This window comes from Cucumis melo, chromosome 2, assembly GCF_025177605.1.
Source record: "Cucumis melo cultivar AY chromosome 2, USDA_Cmelo_AY_1.0, whole genome shotgun sequence".
Taxonomy (NCBI): domain Eukaryota; kingdom Viridiplantae; phylum Streptophyta; class Magnoliopsida; order Cucurbitales; family Cucurbitaceae; genus Cucumis; species Cucumis melo.
In genome coordinates this window covers 22,435,576-22,454,879 of record NC_066858.1, presented here as the reverse complement: position 1 = coordinate 22,454,879, position 19,304 = coordinate 22,435,576, and the positions used below count along the sequence as shown (strand labels likewise).

The 19,304-nt window shown below is 32.9% G+C and overlaps 2 protein-coding genes across 8 annotated transcripts; both read left to right on the top strand.

The window, feature by feature from the left end:
- Positions 1–7,811: 7,811 nt before the first annotated feature.
- On the top strand, positions 7,812–10,964 carry LOC103494240 (uncharacterized). Of its 2 annotated transcripts, XM_008455343.3 has the most exons (3): positions 7,812–8,733; positions 10,292–10,456; positions 10,571–10,964. In XM_008455343.3, the coding sequence occupies exons 1-2, from the start codon at positions 8,331–8,333 to the stop codon at positions 10,411–10,413; spliced, it is 525 nt and encodes a 174-aa protein (XP_008453565.1). In that variant the 5' UTR covers positions 7,812–8,330; the 3' UTR covers positions 10,414–10,456; positions 10,571–10,964. The 2 variants fall into 2 exon arrangements, with proteins under 2 accessions (XP_008453565.1, XP_050936928.1); XM_051080971.1 differs by having other exon boundaries at positions 8,114–8,733; positions 10,292–10,964.
- A 2,213-nt stretch (positions 10,965–13,177) lies between these two features.
- Positions 13,178–16,743, top strand: LOC103494241 (uncharacterized). 6 transcript variants are annotated; one of them, XM_008455346.3, is made up of 5 exons: positions 13,178–13,487; positions 14,948–15,159; positions 15,537–15,794; positions 16,083–16,243; positions 16,378–16,743. In XM_008455346.3, the coding sequence occupies exons 1-5, from the start codon at positions 13,401–13,403 to the stop codon at positions 16,575–16,577; spliced, it is 918 nt and encodes a 305-aa protein (XP_008453568.1). In that variant the 5' UTR covers positions 13,178–13,400; the 3' UTR covers positions 16,578–16,743. The 6 variants fall into 6 exon arrangements, with proteins under 6 accessions (XP_008453568.1, XP_008453571.1, XP_050936927.1 ...); XM_008455349.3 differs by having other exon boundaries at positions 13,259–13,487; positions 16,083–16,222; XM_051080970.1 differs by having other exon boundaries at positions 13,260–13,487; positions 15,552–15,794; positions 16,083–16,222.
- Positions 16,744–19,304: the final 2,561 nt, after the last annotated feature.

Here is a 19,304-nt window from a genome sequence, read left to right as displayed (position 1 = left end):
CATACATGTATAATTATACACAAAATTAAGGCTAAATAAGGAAAGAATAATGGTGTTAAATACAGAATAATCTCCTCCATGATAGTTGCTTTAATTTCGTTAATACTTCGAACTTAACTTCACTTTTATGCCCCATTAACCAATAACAATTATGGTTTCTTTTCACTTCTTTACAGTGTCATTTGCAAATATTATTGTTATACTAAGATAAAGAGGAAGATGAAAAGAGATTATGTGGTGGAAATGAACTAAATGACATTTTTAAATTCATCAACAATTTACTCACTACTACGTACGTTTCTTTTTTTCCAACTCAAATGGGGGGGGGATCGGATTTATATCATTCATGCATTAATGGGCATCATTGGAGGGATTAAATGCTTTTTATGATGAACTAAACTTAAAATGGGAGATGAAAAGCATTGGGTGAAAGACAAACTTAATTACCTTTTAAAAGAGATTATTATATATGTTGTGAATTAATTGATTGTTATAAGAAGATGGAAGCCCCCCATCAATATTAAAATACTAAGTTAATATTTCAAATATCAAAATCACAATTAACTATAATAATAATAAAAAATTAGGGTTTTTTTAAATAGAAAAATATAAACTATTTACGCTCCAAAAAGTACTAAAAGACAAATCTACTACACTCGATTTTGTTATGACTAAAGACAATTTCATAAAAAATTACCACAAAACCAAAAAATTAATTGAAAAACAAAATAAAAATAAGATTAAAGGTTCTCCACACTGAGACCTTTATAAATATAGATAAATAGATACTTTAGACATTAAGGGCATGTTTGGGGTTAGGGTTGGTACTATGGGCTTAGGTTAGCCCAACCCTAACCCCTGTTTGGGCCCAATATTAAGAAAACCTGGGTTTCCTTAACCCGATTTCAGCCTTCCCCTCAATTCGGCGATACACCTCTTCCATTTCTGTCTTCAACCCGTGTTAACTCTTCCCCTCAATTCGTCTTCATCCAAAATTGATTTCTTCTTCTTTCGTTCATTGTTCTCCCTCATCAAATCGAGTTCTCCTTCTTTTGTTTCGTGTTCTCCCTCAATTCGTCTTCATACAAAACCGATTTCAATGAATTTCGTTCTGTGTTCTCCCTCTCAAATCCATTTGCATTCTTCTTCTTTCGTTTTGTGTTCTCTGTAATCAAATCGACTTCTCCTTCTTTTGTTTTGTGTTCTCCCTCAATCTGTCTTCATGAAAAATCAATTTCTCCTAACCCGAATTTTGTTGATATTTTGTTCCTTCATTCGTCTATTGCGTTTCGCCGATGAACCCCCATTTTATGACGTTGAATCTCTATCTGCATCTCTCTCATCGGTCTCTCTCAGTCCCCAAAGGTTTTGTGTGTTTGTTGAAGCCGACCCTTCAACGGCGTTGGCTCCAAACACGATTTCTGTTTGGAAACTAGGGTTTTGCCTCCAAAGTCATTTTGTTGAAGGCGACCCTGTAATTTTCTCCTTGTCGCTCGCGGTTCCATTGTTGCGGTTGGGTGTTTCGCTTGCCATTTGGTCATTTCCTTCAATGGTAAGACAGAAACTACATACTGTTGTCTGCCATTGGGTGTCGATCGAGCTTGGTAGGGAGGTATTGAAGTCTTTTGAATCCAATTTTTTTTAGCCGATGATGAGTTCCCATTTTCAATACAAACTGATTTTCTTTTGGAATATATTTATTTGTTTGCATTATGTTCTCTGTTATGGTAATTTAGCACTTGTATTGTCTGATTTTTGTTTTCCATATATGTATGTAAAGGCATTTGTCCATGCTTTTGCGGCCTTCCATTCTGTCTTATTGCTTTACATTGCTCTACTTTATTTTAGCCTTCCATTCTGTCTTCTTGCTTTACATTTTACATTGTTTTGATAACATTTGCTATCAATTGTGTTGCCTGATTTCATATTCACAAAATATGTTTGAAGTTGTTTACACACTTTTCTTCCATAGTATTGTCTCTTCCATCTTTTGGGTTAAAAAGTACCTGGCTACATAGTATTGTCTCTTCCATTTGTTTACATTGTATGCTTTCGGTATAGCTTCTAGTGCTGTCTCTTTCATCTGTTTAGATTGTATGCTTTTGGTATAACTTTCAGTACATAACCTTTGACTCCTTGGACTTTTCTATGTTTTATGTCAGTTCTAGCAGAGATTCCCTGTCTTTTATTGATGGATAGCTTCCAGTGTATTACTTTCCTCTTTATTTTTTGGTTTGCGTCCATTAAAGCCCCTCCCAACTTGCCCCATCTTCTTCTATATATACACCACGTTTCCTCTTTTCATTCACTGCATTCTTCTCTCTGTTTGTATCTTTTCTTTGTTTGTATCTTCTCTCTGTTTGTATCTTCTCCTTCGTAAGTTACCTTTTTTTTTTTGCTGATTCTTCATTTAATCTGCCTTCTTCATTTTTTTTTGCTGATTGTTCATTTAAGTTACCCTACATGTTCTTGCAATTAACTTCTGTCCTCCTTTCTCACTGTTTTGTATGTACTTATATATTTATCTATTTTATTGATGTTTACCTTATATGTTTTTGGTATATGTTTTTGTCTTCCTTTCTCACTTACTAACTCTTTACTATGTGATGAAGGGTAAAGGGTGAAGGGTGGTATGTTTTTCTTGTTTCCTTTTTGTTGTTGTTATCTTGTGATTGTTGATATTTGGTACTATAAATATATAATACAGAGTGTTGCCTCTGTTTTTTGCCATTAAAGTAGCACATATAAGCCTATATTGGTTAGGAATTCTTACATTATATTCATCTATTGTATTCATGTTTACCTTATATGTTTCTGTTCTTCTTTTGGTATATGTTTCTGTCCTACTTTTGGTATATGTTTCTGTCCTTCTTTCTCTGTTATCGTTTCATATTTACTTTGTTATTTTTTGATGTGTCCACTTCGATGAAAATCCATTCATTATTTTGAATGGTTTCAAAACTCTAAGGCTACCAACTTTTTTTAAAAAAACTTCTTTTTGTTATCCTTTGGATGTTCATTATTAATCCATTTCCCCATTCAATGTTGATTTCGGGTAAGATTTGTCATCATATAAGGTATGTATATGTAATATTCTTTTATTTTTTTACCTTCTATATCGTGTCTTATGTAACAAATATTAACCATGTTCTTTATCTTATGCAGGACGTCGCCATTCACGAGTATACTCTTCGAAGAGGTACTATTGTAATGGCCGTTTGTAGGCTTTGTATACTCTTCAATATTTTATTCTTCTTTATTTTTTTTTTGGGTTTTGTATAAATTTATTATGAACATTTTGTTAAATATTATTCGGTTTATAACGTGTATGCATTCTTCACTTTCTCTTTTTTAACTATCTTCTTTTTTTATATAGTAACAACAATTCCTATTTAAAAAATATCCAATTAATTATCTAATTATATATTAACAACAATTTCTATTAACTATCAAATTAATTAACAACAATTCCTAATTTAAAAAATATAAAAACTTTTCTACTACCATATCATAACAAGAATAGGCTAACACGGGATTTTCATTCATGGTTATAAGTACGACTACTGAACAATGTTTTTTACAGAAAAAAAAAGTTCTAACCTTTTTACCAATCATTCTAAGTAATAGAAATAAAGACATTAACTTCATCAACTTTCAAAAGATGTGTTTAATTAATTGAAATATGATCATAAATTTGGATATCATCAACTTTTTACCAATACTGTTTTTTAATATGATCATAAATTTGGATAGTAATTAAATTAAATTAATTGAATACACATTTCATCAACTTTGAAAATATGTGTTTAATTAATTGAAATTTGTATGCACTATGACACATACGTATGTCAAATTTGGTTTTTTAAAAATACTATCTTCACGAGTACATACGTATCTCACATACTATTTCTATAATAGCGGTACCACATTAGATTGTACTTACAATTTCATAAGGCCTTTTTACTGCAACCCGTTTTTTAAAATAATGTTTAAAAGAAGTTATTTGTTCTATGTTTAGGGTTTTAGTAAATAGGGATATTACTAAGTTTAGGGTTTTAGTAAGTGCATAATAAGCTTCCATTAGGGATCTTTTCACACTGTATATCGATATTGTACTAATTCACTTAGTACATACTTTTTAGGAAACTTTACATACTTTGTAATGGATCAACAAACACTATTTGGAGTCCTAACTGCGTTCACGTTGGCCCAATGTCAGATGTTACTAAAGTCGGAGCTACTAATGAACAACAATAAGTGTCTCCCACATACACCGTTCGATACACACCATAGAATTAGGCAGCTTGCATACTTGCACGTCCTTGCTCATGACGTGAAGAATCACGTCACTTAACGTGAATTTGTACGGTCCGGTGAGACAGTATCTCGACATTTTAACCTCGTATTGTTGGTTGTGGTTCAATTGTACGAGGAGTTGATAAAGATACTTGTTCCGGTAACAAATAACATCAATGATCAACGTTGAAAGTGTTTCGAGGTGGGCATGGTAGAAGTTCACTATATTTGACCTTTACGTACGTCGTACTTATTTCAGCGTGTTTATTTCAACGTGCAGAATTGCCTTGGTGCGTTAGACAAGACGTACACAAAGGTCAACGTCCCCGTAGGAGATCGACCTACATTCAGAATGCGTAAGGGGGAAATTTCCATAAACGTACTAGGGGTGTGTGACACGAAAGGGGATTTTGTATACGTCCTCGCCGGTTGGAAAGGATTCGTGGCAGACTCGCGGATTCTATGGGATGCCCTAGTACGAGAAAATGGACTACAAGTGTCAAAGGGTATTTCTTATTTATAATAAAAATACGCCGATTTCTACTTACATATTCAAAGCGCATAAACAAATGGGTTATCCAAACGCCGATATTATTATTTGTGCGATGCGGGTTATCCAAACGCCGAGGGATTTCTCACTATTGCGGTACCACTTGCAAGAGTGGCGTGGTGCTAGAAATGCACCAACAAATGCAAAGGAGTACTTCAACATGAAGCACTCTTCGGCAAGGAATGTCATTGAGCACGCCTTCGGTGTTCTTAAGGGTCGTTGGGCCGTTCTTCGTGGAAAGTCATACTATCCCCTACAAGTCCAGTTTCACACCATACTAGCATGTTGCTTGCTCCACAATTTGATAAATAGAGAAATGACATATTGCGACGATACTTACGACTTGGACAAGGGGGATTCTGCGTCCGCGACAACCACCGCTTCAGAAGACATTCACTACATTGAGACGACAAACGAGTGGTCTTAGTGGCGTGACAAACTAGATGAATCAATGTTCACAGATTGGCAGTTGCGTAACGCTTAGATAATAAAATTTTACATTAGAAGTCATCGGTTATATGCACATTTTATTGACCTGTACATTTTATTGACCTGTAAAATGTACTGTTGCATATGAAATGAACGCGCACCATTTGTTTGTGACTGTTAAATGTGAAATTCTGATATTACTAACGTACTCCATGTATTTCTTGTAATTTGTCATTCTCAGTATGTTAGCCTCAACCCGTGCCCCCAGGCATGTTTGGACGAGGAGGAGGAGGGCACTCTTGTGGAGTGTTTAATGGAGTTGATGTCAATGGGGGGATGGAAATTCGATAATGTGACGTTCCGACCAGGTTACCTGGCCCAGTTGGTACGCATGATGGTAGAGAAACTACCTAGATGTCGTGTCCGCGCAACGACTGTAATTGACTATAGAATAAAGACACTGAAGCAGACATTCCAGGCCATCGCCAAAATGCGAGGGCCAGCACGCAGTGGCTTTGGGTGGAACGATGAAGAGAAATGCATAATTGTGGAGAAAGAATTATTTGATAATTGGGTTAGGGTAAGGAAAATAATATAAACGTCACACGACGTTCGCAATGTACATTTACTTCACAATTTTTCTATCATTACTCATAAGTGGTCCTTTTTTTCCCTACAGCTGCATCCTACAGCGAAGAGACTCCTGAACAAACCGTTTTCGTATTACGATGAACTTACATATGTGTTCGATCGTGATAGGGTGACGGGTCGGTTCACTGAGACATTCGCAGACGTGGGATCTAACGACCCTAGCGGGTATGAAGGATTTGACATGACGGATGGAAACGAAGAGTTCCGCCCGTGTACAACCAGGGGATTAACTTATCGCGGGATGATGTACACGCATCACGACCTTCTCGCGCTTCAAAGGGTAGGACCAGATCGAGTGGATCTAAGAGGAAAAGGGAAAGTCAACGAGAAGTGGATGTTGAAGGCATACATCTGACGCTCGACCAAACAAACGAGCAACTCAAGATGATTGCGGAGTGGCCTTCACGCGCCCTTGCCAATGACAACCATGTGCGCACGGAATTCTTTCGCATATTGCGTGAGATGTCGGAACTAACGAGTTTGGATAGGGCGCTATTGCAAAGACATCTTCTATCTCGTATAGACGACCTTCGGGGTTTCGTACTCATGCCTGAGGATGAGAGGGAGGGATTTTGTAGAGTCCTTCTAAGAGACATGACGAGATAGTTTATGTTTGTACTGATCTGAGTTGCTTTTTATTTGCTTACTTTTTTTTCTGTTTGATATTGACTGTTTATGCTTTTCCTATTGTAGACAATTATTTTTCCCTTCATAATGTTTATTTAAAATTAAGGAAAATAGTCACAATTTCACCCCGGCGTTATACAGATAATTATATATGTTCAAAATAGTGGGACATCGCTATAGCCAATTACAAATAGGAAATAATTAATTTGTCTTTCTAAAAAATGAATTTTAATAAAATTTTCACAGTATGCTCAGAAATTTATTCCAAATTGGACAATTGTCTTTACTAATTTAATAACATTACACATACAATAAATTATTTGCAATAACATGGGTCGAATTTGCAATAACACTGGTTCGACGCTTTCATAAAAAAGTATTCAATAAGAATTTTTTTTTTATCATATTTACAATCACATTTAGAAAATATTCTACTACATAAAAAGAATTATTAACTCAACCCATATAACACTTTCCCCAAATAAATTTTATCATAAATTCCATATAAACCTACCCACCTAACCCTTCCCTCAAACACATCTTATCATAAAATCCCCATAACCCTTCCCACATAACCCTTCCCCCAAACACATCTTATTCATAACACCATCATAACCCTTCCTACATAACCCTTCTCCCAAATACCTCTTATCATAAAAGTATATTTCTAAACCCTTCCCCTAAACAAGGGTTATGATAAAACTAGGTTTAACATAACACTAGTTTTATCATAACATTAACCCTTCTCTTAATCAACCCTTCCCCCAAACGTATCCTAAAGTATCTCATTTAGTGTTTCTAAGTCCAAAACCATAAGAAGAAAAAAACAAGTCTTATTTACAATAACTGGCCGCTTGAATATTTTCAAGGTTTTTTTTTTCAAAATAGAAAAAATGGTAAACTATTTACGATCTAAAAACAAAACCACTAAAATACAAAATTTGTTACATTTAATTTTTTTTATGAAGTGTAAATATTTTATTAAATGTTCCATCTTTGACAATTTTTCTTTATCTTAAACATAACAATTCAATAAAAAAAAAAAGTTTTTGTTTTCCATTATTCTTAACTCTACACGTACAAACATACCCTATATTTGTATTCAATATCTGTACGTGTGTCTTGTACAACAATTTCTATTTTTAAAATGAATGGACTAAAACGATATGAAAAATAGCAATTTCTATTTTCAAAACTATCAACTGAAATTTCTATTTTAATTATCATTATACTTCCACTGCTAAACGCACACCGTCGAAAGAATACATTTTAATATCTTCAACAATTCAACAAAAGAAAAGAAGTTCTTAGCACACGATTATTCTCAACTTTACATGTATAACCGTACCCTATATTCGTATCTCGTATCTATACTGTGTATAGGTACAACAATTTATACTTTTGAAATGGATGTACTAAAATGAAATATGAAAATAGCAATTTCTATTTTTGAAAATTTTCCAACTAAAATTTTATATTCTAATTACCATTATTCTCCCACAAATAAACGCACACCGTCGATATTTAATCATTTATTTGTTAAAGGAAAACACACCGTCGATATTATTGCCGATGCTTACGACATTGGATAATTCAACCAAATTTGTTGTATATAAATATAAATCGCTCAATGGGGAAAGTTTAATCTTTTTTTCCAAATTTATTCATCCTCGAATCTGAAGTTCGTTCTCTTCTCACACCCATAGCTGAAGAGATAGAGGGAAAAAGGAGTAGTTCTTCGATTTATAGAGCTCAAAGTTCGTCTGCTGTTCTTCGCATGGCCCGGGTTTTTTCTCTTTCCCAGTCTTTCATCTCCTCCAAGTTTCAATTATCGGTTTTGATTCCGTCTTCCTTTACTCTCGGTCATCGGAACCGCTCTACACGGTCCGGCAAGGTCAAATTCATCGAAATTGATCTCGAGTCTTCCTCTTTCGGGGCTGATTCAGAGATTCTTGCTATTAGGAAGCTCGACGACTTTGTACAGAGGATTATTGTTGAGCGATCCACTCCTGATTGGCTTCCGTTTGTGCCCGGTTCGTCTTTTTGGGTTCCTCCACGCCGTAACAAACCACGCAGGGTTGTCGACCTATTTGATAAATTGGTTGAACCGATCGCTAAAGAGGACTCCCCTTCCCTTGCTAACGCCCGTGGTTGGCCCTGCTTAGATTTTTTCGCCAAAGGTATATATATATATCGATAGATATGCAATTTACATTTTTTTGCCGATCGATTTTCGTTTAGTGGTTGATTAATGCGGTATTGATGATTGAAAGTGTTAATTTTTACTCGTTGGTTGTTCTATTGCTTGTATTATGATTGGGAATTTGCGTTATTCGCGTTTTTCTGAGTGATTGAATTTTTTTATGTTCTTCTGGATTGGAGTGGTAAATCAATCGGCATTTTTGTTTTAATGCTAAAAAACTACTGCTTCGTTTTGATGCATATGAATTGGGATGATACTTGTGTGAGCTTTATTTTATGGTGTGTGAAGATCTAATTCGAATTATTTCAATTAGAGAACAATGGTGTCTTTGTCTATTATTTAAGGTTTTATAATGTAATTAGCAATCTGATTTTAAGAAGATTTGGTTGCAAAGTTTTTTTTCCTTGAGTTTTGTAGTTTCTGAAATCGTGTTTTAGAAGCCTACATAGGGTTTCATTTATTGTGACAAGGTTTTGTCTTTGAATAATGTTCACATTTGCTGAGAAAGGATGAGTATATATGATCGATCTGATTTATTATCTTACTGTGTTATATTTTGGCTGAATCTTAATTCAGAATCATAATTTTCGGTTGCAGTCAGGATGTAAAACATGAGAGGGAGCACTGTATGATATGTTTATGGTTTATGATAACTAGTTACTAGTTAAATGATTTGGTAGTTTTGCGTTGTGATTATTTGAAATTCCAAATGACTGATTGTTGTGCTTTTGATAGCATTTAGATTGCAATTCATCAAGCATTTACTAAATTACACAGAATATGAAATCCTTGGTCATTTGCTTAACTTCTTGATCTATTTACTTTCGTTGTCTCTTCCACTTTATCTAATTTCAATTTCTCTATTTCTTGTTATTAATTAGACCTTATTCCAGTGGCTGCTTGATATGGGCATTTACAGAAGGAAAAATATTTTTTCTTTTACTATTAACTTTTCTTTTTGTATAGATGCGATACACAACATTGTTTCTACCTCTTTGCAATATGTGCTGCCATGCTAGTCTTCATTGTTACATGATGTCCTTAAGGGACTATACTTTCTCTATTGTTGCCCAACTTTTCTCCGTCTCCCAATCTATAGCCTGAATAAACGAATTCCATTTTTTGTAATTGTATAGTTTCTCAACTTTTATGAATTTTGCTCTTTCTATCTTGGTCTTTCATTTTTTGTATTGTCTTAATGTATTCCTTTATCTTATCTCATTGAAGTTTGAATCTTTGTTTAAAAAAAGTGTATTCCCAGCTACAAGCCTCATGCAATGATTACAGTAAGGTAAGTCCAGTGGTTCACAATCAAGCATGCAAAGGGATTTGTGCTTATTGTCCAATTGGTGATGAGGATAGGAACCAAAATATTTGCATCTGTTTGGGCGGTTAAATTGATTGAAATTTCGTCTTGAAAACTAAGTTTATTTGCTGACCATTTAGTTTTTTTTTTTAAAAAAATTTCCATACACGTCTACCAACATTTTATACTATTAAATTGGTGGAACGATGACATTTTTACTTGAATGTAGAATCTATCTCTGGACCAACTCGATTAGCTCCAGTAGATACCGAGTTGGAAACTTCAAACGAGTTGGAGATTGACGTGCAGACACCAACAAGTAAAGATAACTCAAATCAGCCAGAGGATTGAGAAAGAAGAATCTCATACCTCATCCACTAACGGAGTTGGTTGGGTAAGCAAATTTCGCATTGTTAACAAGTCCAGAATGTTCTGACAAGTCACATATTAATGTGCAGATGGTCTAGTAAGCAAAGGTGCTGTTCTTAATTCATACCGTTGCCTGCAGGAGCGTTAGATGGCTGTCAGAGATTTGAGAGACCGAACGGGGTGGAAAGTGATGGTGATGAGAGGTCGGAGAGAAATAGGGTGCTCTACAGACAGTTCCAGTTTGGATGCTGTGGTATTCACTTCCATTTGCTTCGTCTAAACTGCCCTGTCTACTTGAAGCCCACTCTGCACCCCTTCCCCCAAACTAATGGTTGTTTATGCTTCGTTGTCCTGGGACAAAATTCACCAGCTTGTTATTTAAATGAGGTGAATTATCAAGTTGTCAACCACTGTTCTGTCAAATCTATGCACAGTTCAATAAAAGAAATCTCCCTTGTGTCTGTGTAAAGTAACTGATAAATCGTTCTCCATTTCAAGTGGTTGAAGATCAATCTAAGCTCGTAGTTGCAATATTTTCTGACTTTGGAACTTTTGTGCTTTTGGTATAGCAAGTTAGTTCTCTTTTATGGGTTTATTATGTGTTGTTAGAACATTGATGAACTGCTTCTTGTTGATATATATATACACACATACAAAACATGTAATTAATATACACAACATATAACTAATGGTGAACCAAACGGCAGGCGACGTTTTTCTTAACCCACTGCTGAAGGCTCCTTGATGTTACGATTTGGTCATTTAAGAATTGAATTTGTAATAATAACAAATGATTGCTCTTATTTGTTTCCCTTTTCTTCTAATCGAAAAGGAAAAAAGATAAAGTAGATTTCGTTCTTATTTAATTTGATAGGGGCTGTTGCTATTGGGGTTATCGGTATTCCTTTGCATTCCTCGTTTGTTTGATATGAGTCTCATCATAGGTTGGTTAATGTAAACTGTGAAAAAAATAGGAAGATGGTGTTTAAAGTGCAAAAGTGAGGCTAGGAAATCAACATAAAGTAAATTATATATAATGTCCTGTTTTGCTCCTCTTCATTAGCAAAATTGTATGGTATTCACTAAACTTTTTTACTTTAAAATATTTATTTATTAATTGAATTGTTATAGAAATATTTACGAGAGTAAGAAATGAAGGAGCAAATGCCAAATAATGCTCGTAGAGGACTTGATTGAATTTCATTCCGAGTAAAAACGCGTGTTGTCTGCATGAGACTATACTTGGATGCATATGAAAAGGTGTTTGCCATGCTCAAGTCAATGAATATGTCCGTTGCTAATCTTCGGCGTACTTCCATGTCCAATGTTAAATGTTTGGTGTACTTTCATGTTGAATCCTAATTTGTAAGGAAATTACGAAAAATAGAAAAAAAATAAAACTATTTACAAAAGATAATAATAGATTTCTATTAGTTCTATCAATGTTATCTACGTACATTAATAGAATAATAAAAGCATGATTTTTGTTATATTTTATAAATATTTTAATTAATTTTTTTATATTTTAAAACATCCTTTAATTTTATTATATTAGATACTAGTGACATTTTTTATGTTTTTTTTTTCTTTTTGTGTTTTTATAGATATTTCTTCTTATAATGAAAATATGAATTCAACCCGTCAAAATTGAATTTATATAAAGGTAAATATCAATGATAATATAATAAGGATTAAAAATTGGGGTATTTTAAACCAATTCTGAAGAGTTATAGGTTTTGGGATTGCTTTAAATGTATGACAAAATAACGTAAGAAAAGTCTACGAATGTCCTTGCATGAAAAATTTCTTTTCCATTTTCCTCCAAAAAAAAAAAAACAAAAAACAAAAAACAAATTTTCTCTCGTCTTTCTTTTAACTTCTTTTCTCTCAAGTTCTCTTATCATTTATTAGAATTTTTTGTTGCAGTTAAACAAACTTTCTTGCTATTTTGGAGAGTGTTTATTATTATTATTATTATTATTATTTTAATTTTTATAGATAATATTTTTAGGTTTTAATGTTCTATTAGTGAAATGTTTAAACTTCAAATGTATTACCCAAAATTGATTGTATAATTGTTCTAAGTGATTTGAGGTTGTTTAATACATATTTAGCATGTCTTTTTTCATAATTTCTAAATTTTATTTTATTGAAAGGATAAAAGCCCTTTCAATAAAATCACCGTAAATTACAATAAAATAAGTATATAATTTATTTGAGATTTGACACTTAAAATTCAAAAATTAGGTAATGTTTGAGAGATAAAAAAGAGTAGTTAAAAACTTCCTAAAACATGTATAAAGTTATACTTGTTTTCGAAGACAAAAAGTTGTAACTAAAAGTTGACTAAATGCGTTTAAAATTACTCTAAATTATCTTTAAAACACCTAAAAAACAAATAATAATTAATTTAGTATTTAAAATTTGGATGTTGCAAGATATATGCTAGATGTGTGAAAGATCAAAAAAATAACTAATGAAATATTTGGAACATATTATAAAATCACCATAAAATGGTCTAAACACTAAGTATATACTTAGATTTGAAATAATTTACATATTTACAATTTAGATATAGGGAGACATTTGTAAGATTAAAAGAGTTAAGAAAACTCCTCTAAATTACCTAAAACAGATAATAGAATTGATTTGGGATTTTAACATTTAAAACTTTGCAATGTTTTCTTTTCAGTTTTCACGACCTATTTATAAAAAGAGAGAAAAAAAAAAAAAAAACCAAAAAGGTGTAAACTTGATGCTCTACGTGGCGCAATTTCATTGGCGAAGACACGAATGTCGCCCAATAAAGCCATTTGCCTATTCTCCCTCCCCTAGTTTCTTCCCAAAGCCAAATTCAATTGTCAATTCAATTGTGAGTTAATCATATACTTTTGTTACTTGAATGGAAAAGAGAGTGTGTGCTAATTGCTAAACAACGAATTTGGAATTTCGATTTGATTATACTTCCAATGGCGGAAGGACCGGAGTCGATCCCTTCAAGCTCTCAATCCTCTTCTGCTCTGAAATGGCAGGACGACAATCTTGAACAAACCCAGGTGAACCTTTTTTTTTTTTTTTTTTTTCCTTCCTTCCAATTTTTTTTTTTCTATTTTCGTTTATTTTTTTGTGGGAATTCGTTTTATTTCAACTGGGTAATTTCAATTTCAGTCGAATTTCCACTTTCTGGCTGTGTTTCATGGAAGTTTGTTCTTATTGTTCTTCCTTAGGGTTTGTTTACCTTTTTAATTGACCTGCTATGCGTGTGGGTTTATTTATTGATTGATTAAATTTTGAATTGGATGTGGAAACATGTGAATTTTTGTCGACTTATACATTTGGAATTTGTTCTAGAAATTAGTTGCCTGTAATTTAGAGGGAAAGGTTTTCAAGAGTATGATGTGAATTACATGGATTTGGGAATAGACAAATCCCTTCACAATGGGCATTTGTAGGCATTTGAGGTCTGAGTGGCTCTTGTTTTATAGTGCGTATTGCGCTTTGAATGCTGATTATAACATGAGTTTGGTTAGTTGCATAAATTCTTTGAAGGTTTGGACAGAATTGAGTTAGGGTTCATTCCTGTTCTGAGTTTAGTTTTAAGTAAGAGTTGCTTAGGAATGTCATGAAATCATCAAGGAAGGTTCATCTTTGCACACAAATGAATTGATTTTGGCATTGAGTTGTACCGGGATGGATCTAAAAGAGTTATGGTGATATAATGTGTTTCCTTGGTGGAATGCTGGTTTTTAGCCAAAGTTCTTTTTATTAGTAGGAGATGAATCTTCATGACTTCTATTTTCTCTACGGAGGATTTACGTGACCAACTGACACAATTCTTTTGGATATACTTAACACAACATTTGTTTTGTGGGGGATGGAAAGCACACTTACTTTTGGGAGGATCAGTGGGTGGGGGAGAATCCCCTTTGTTCGATTTTTCCGCATCTGTATCGTTTATCCTCTTCCAAAATTGTACTATTTTGGATCTTTTGGTGAGATCTATCTTTATGCCTCCAATTTTTTTACAGAGGATTCAACTCGATCAACTGACGCATTTATTCTGTTTGTTGCAACCATCAGTCCAAGTAGGAACTTTGCTTTCGTACTAAATGATATTGAGCTAGAAAGAAAATAGTTGCTATTATGGGAGAACTTATTAATTCGTTAGAAAATGATTGTTGTAGCAGTTAAATAATTCATTATATCATACGGATTACAGAAGGCCCATCTAACATAAAGGCACAACTTTTAATCTCTAGTGTAACTAACAGAATTGAATTTGACTACTAAGTTTTAAGTACTTCTGGTTCCATTCAATCTTCCTTACATGGATTACCACTTGTGATGTGTTCTTTAAAAGTTTAAGTTTAGCTTATCTAATCAAAAAGTGTTTCCTTGATTTGTTTCTAGCAATCTGAATTAGAAGAGAGTGTTATTGCAAATGTTTGTTTTAGTTTTTTATTAATGCCTTTTAATTGGAGAGACTATTCTTTCTGAAATTTTTTCTTGATTTCAGGTTCCTAAAATTTCCAGTTTCCCCACTTTTCCAAATGGTAATGTGCAAATGATTCCAATCATGTATCCTGCTCTTGTTCCTGGATCAGCTTCTTCGGAAAATCAAAATCGTGGAGCTGGTATTTATGCGGTTCCTTCTTTTCCATCAATGGGGGGACCCATTATTGGAATGACGACTAACAATCTTATTCCTCTGACTTACAGCATACCCACGTTAGTATCTCTATCATTCTAAAAAGCAAATTGAAAAAAGCAATTTATAGAATGGCATTTTGAGGTTTCAATAGGGATTTGATAGAGATGTTTTTCATGTAAAGTTCATGTGTCCTGTACAAGCTAAGCTACTCTTACAATGATCTTGATACTCAACTTTTACAACTTTTACTGAAGATGTTTTTTTTTCATAATTTGATATAATGTCTAGGAAGAACATATCATATATAATTTTGAATGGATAACGAGCTGAGACTTGTCGACTTCTTTCATTTGTAATTTTTAATTTGTTGGTTTTCGGTGGGTGATGATTTATTTACTTAGAAGGCGAGATTTTGTTCAAGTGTGTTCACACATGTTTTTTATATTAACTGTAGTAGATCTGATACCAGTAATAGAACAAGTCCTGAGGGTGGCTCAGCAGTTGAAGAGAATGGGCGAGTAGAAGGACAACAACAGCCACAACAGCAGCAACTAGCACCCCAAAGACAAGTCGTTGTTAGAAGATTTCAAATTGCAATACAGATCGATTTGTTGCTGATATTGAAGCTTGCTGCTGTTATTTTTCTTGTTCATCAAGATGGTTCAAGACAAAGGCTTATTGTTTTGGTGATTTGTGCTTCACTAGTCTATCTGTAAGCATTCATATTCTTTAACTATTACTAGTTCCTTTTATATTTTTGGGTTTGAAGGAAAAACTAATGCTCGTTCCTTATTTGCATGCATCTAGTTATAGGTGAACATAACATAAAATGGCTGCCATTGGCTCCTACCCTTTCATAGGTTTTGGTATTACTTAATAGAATTGATTGACAAATCTTATTATAAATTAATATGATCTTTTCCCAAATGGCATTTCATTTCTTTATATTTATATTGGTGAAGTTATGTATCTAGCTGATCCTCTCTTGGATATATCACAGATATCAAACTGGAGCACTAACACCGTTGATACGATGGCTGTCTCAAGGCATGCAAAGGGCAGCTGCACCTCCCCATCCCCCGAGACCGGGTGTTAGGGCAGAGAATGCTCCGATCGCTCCTCCAGCTGCAAGGCAAGAAGGTCAGAACGCTGCTTTTGCAGGTATATTTTTGCTTAATAGCATGTTCACCTCATAATGAGGTGCTGGGGTGCAAGGTTTAGTGAACAGTTTTATTTTGTGCCTTTTTTGATCTATTAAGTCACTAAATTTTACGAAAGTTCTCTTACAATGGCAGAGGGACAACCAGGGGCGGAGGTTGAGAACCAACCTGCGAATGAAGCAAACCGAGGTGCTGAAAATGAGAATGTGGCAGAGGCTGGTGCTGGTGCTGGAAATGGTGGTCTCAACTGGTGGGGAGTGGTGAAGGAAATCCAGATGATAGTCTTTGGCTTCATTACTTCCTTGCTCCCAGGCTTCCATAACCACATGGACTAAAATTTTACTGAAAAAGCTCATGAACCAATCCGAAGCTGGAAACATTTTTTTTTTCTTTTTCTTTGAGCAAACAACTTGAAATGTTCTGAAGGATGCTGGACAAAACCGGTTTGTATAGACTGAAAAAATGAAATTTAGCAGTGGATTATGAGTTTAGCTTCGATCAGTTTCTTGTTTGTATTTTTAACATGTTAGAATTTGAATTTGATTTGTGATTTTCCATTGGAGAAGATGATGAGAAGGAAGCTGAATTGCTCCAACTAAGAGTCTATTACCAAGAGAGACGAGATATCCACATTGATTATTCATATTGGGTTTTCATTAATGCCTCAACTTTATAGAAAAATTGTAAATTTCTGTTTTCCTTTTTCCTGCTACATGTTTATTATGTATGAAACAAGTATTGTATTAGAGGGAACTTTTTCTTTTAAAAAAATGGGTAATTTGTCTGTCTTGAATAGGTCTATCAATTTTAGAGTGTTAATAAGTGCTTCGATTTGTGTTTAATTGTTTTATAAACTTTAAATAGTTTATAATAGATTATTATCGAAATCAAATAGATTAAAAGAAAGGTATTGAATATGTCTATAACCTTGTTGAATATAAAATTTGAAAGTTCAAAATTTATTTTCTAAATTATGAATTCTAAGATAATTTTTAATTTTAAGACTTATCCGAATATCTCCGAATTGTGTGTACTTGATTTAATTTTTAAATTTACATTTTTAAAGTTTATTTCGAACTTATAATAATCTATTAGAGTTCTTAATAGAATTGACTATTTTAAAGACAACTTCTTTTTATATCAATCCCAATAGGACTTTGATGGTGATAACCTTATTTTTACAATTTTTTCTACCTACCTTTATTTCAATTCTCTAAGCATTGTTGTATAGGGATTGAATAGTGAGTATGCAATTCAAATAACTCTATTTGTTGGAAAAAAAAAAAAAAAAACAATTATCATTCTCTTAATTTTTCTTAAAAAATAATTGCACCTGTTTCAATAATCTGCCAAATTTGTTAAACTTTAGCTAAAATTCAAGAATTATTGTTCAGTTTGTATAATTTTAAGATCGAATTTAATTTTTATTGTTAGATAAAACTCCATTAATGATATTTATTATGTGATAAAATTCTCGTAAATAAATATCAAACATCAACTATACAACAGAACAGTTTGTTAATGCACTTTTTTTTAGGTACAAATAATAATATTAACATAATAACACCTGTTAATAAAACACATTTGCTTGACTAATAATAATAAACTGCTCCTTCAAAAAGTTCCCTCAAATATCTTCTTTACATTTTTAATATGAATATATGCTTACCTAAATTCCAACCAACAATAAATATTTTATTTTTTTAAAAAACGATTGTTTTAAATGAAAATTCTATTTCTTACAAATACTGGAAAATTTTATTTTATATATTGAATTTCTTTTACAATTTTATTTTTTTGCAGATTGTTTTACATGAACTAATGAAATTTAAAATTTAGATGTTTGAAGTTTTTTTTGAACAGAAAGAACTACTTTCACTGAGATTGGAGTTCTTATTACTTATTTTTGTCATATCTATCGAGAGAAGAATAAATATGTTGATCACGTATGAGTTGTAGTTTTGGGTCTACTCATGGTTACTTGTGGGTTTGGAAAAGATTGTTTTCTAGATGGTGTTATTCTCTCTTTGGAGTGGTGTGTTGTTGGCGCGATTGTTTGTGGTGTTTGGTTGTTATGTTCGCCTCGAAAAAATTAAAAGTTAGGATATAGAAATTGATTTTATGATAAATATATTATATATATATATATATATATATCTATATTTTCAACTATTTATACACCATATGACAAAATCACTAATAGACTCTTTTGTAAATGTTATATTTGTGATAATTTTTCATAAAAATTGATTTATAAAGAATAAATTGAAATATTGTCGGGAAGGAATGGTTGTTTCTACGAAAATTGATTTTAATACACATGTATAGTTTTAAAAAAATGATTCTAACAAATTTATGCATAAAATCAATCTTTCCAAGCAATACTCAAAGTAAAGTCTTTTACATAATCATTTGCTAAGACTCTAAAAATGCAATCTCAAACACAAATCTAAATTACCAATTCCTACAATAACATTAAATTTGTTGTAGTTTCTTCTCAAAAGAAACTTTGATTAGTGTTGTTATCATATTTGGTGGAGGTTGAAGGCTATTATTGTTGGCTTTTTTTTTTTTTTTGTCTTTTTACTTTTAATTTTTTGACTTCAAAGGCTACTATTAATGTTAGTCTCTGTTTGCATGGACTCTTTCTATTTTCACATGGGGAGAGACTTTATAATAATAATAGTTGTACTAAAGTGAATCCAATGCCCATACTTTACCCAATCTTCAATCCACATCAACTTGTGTACACTATATGCTATACATCAACTATCCCCTAACCATTAGTCAAAAAATTCACATAATCGATCATAAATATATCGACCTACCATAATTCATATCGATTAAGACTTGCCTATACTTTTTGAAGGTGGAGTTTGTTTTAAGATTGTGGTATCATTCATATTATATTGTACAACGGTTGTTGAAGCTCAAATCATCGCCAAGATAAATGTTGTTTCTCTTTCTTTATTTTCAATCGTTGTTTGATCGCTTTCGCAAAACCCATCTTCTAGTCGACTATTTTGAACACAACCACGTGTTTTGATTTTCCTAAAAAGAGT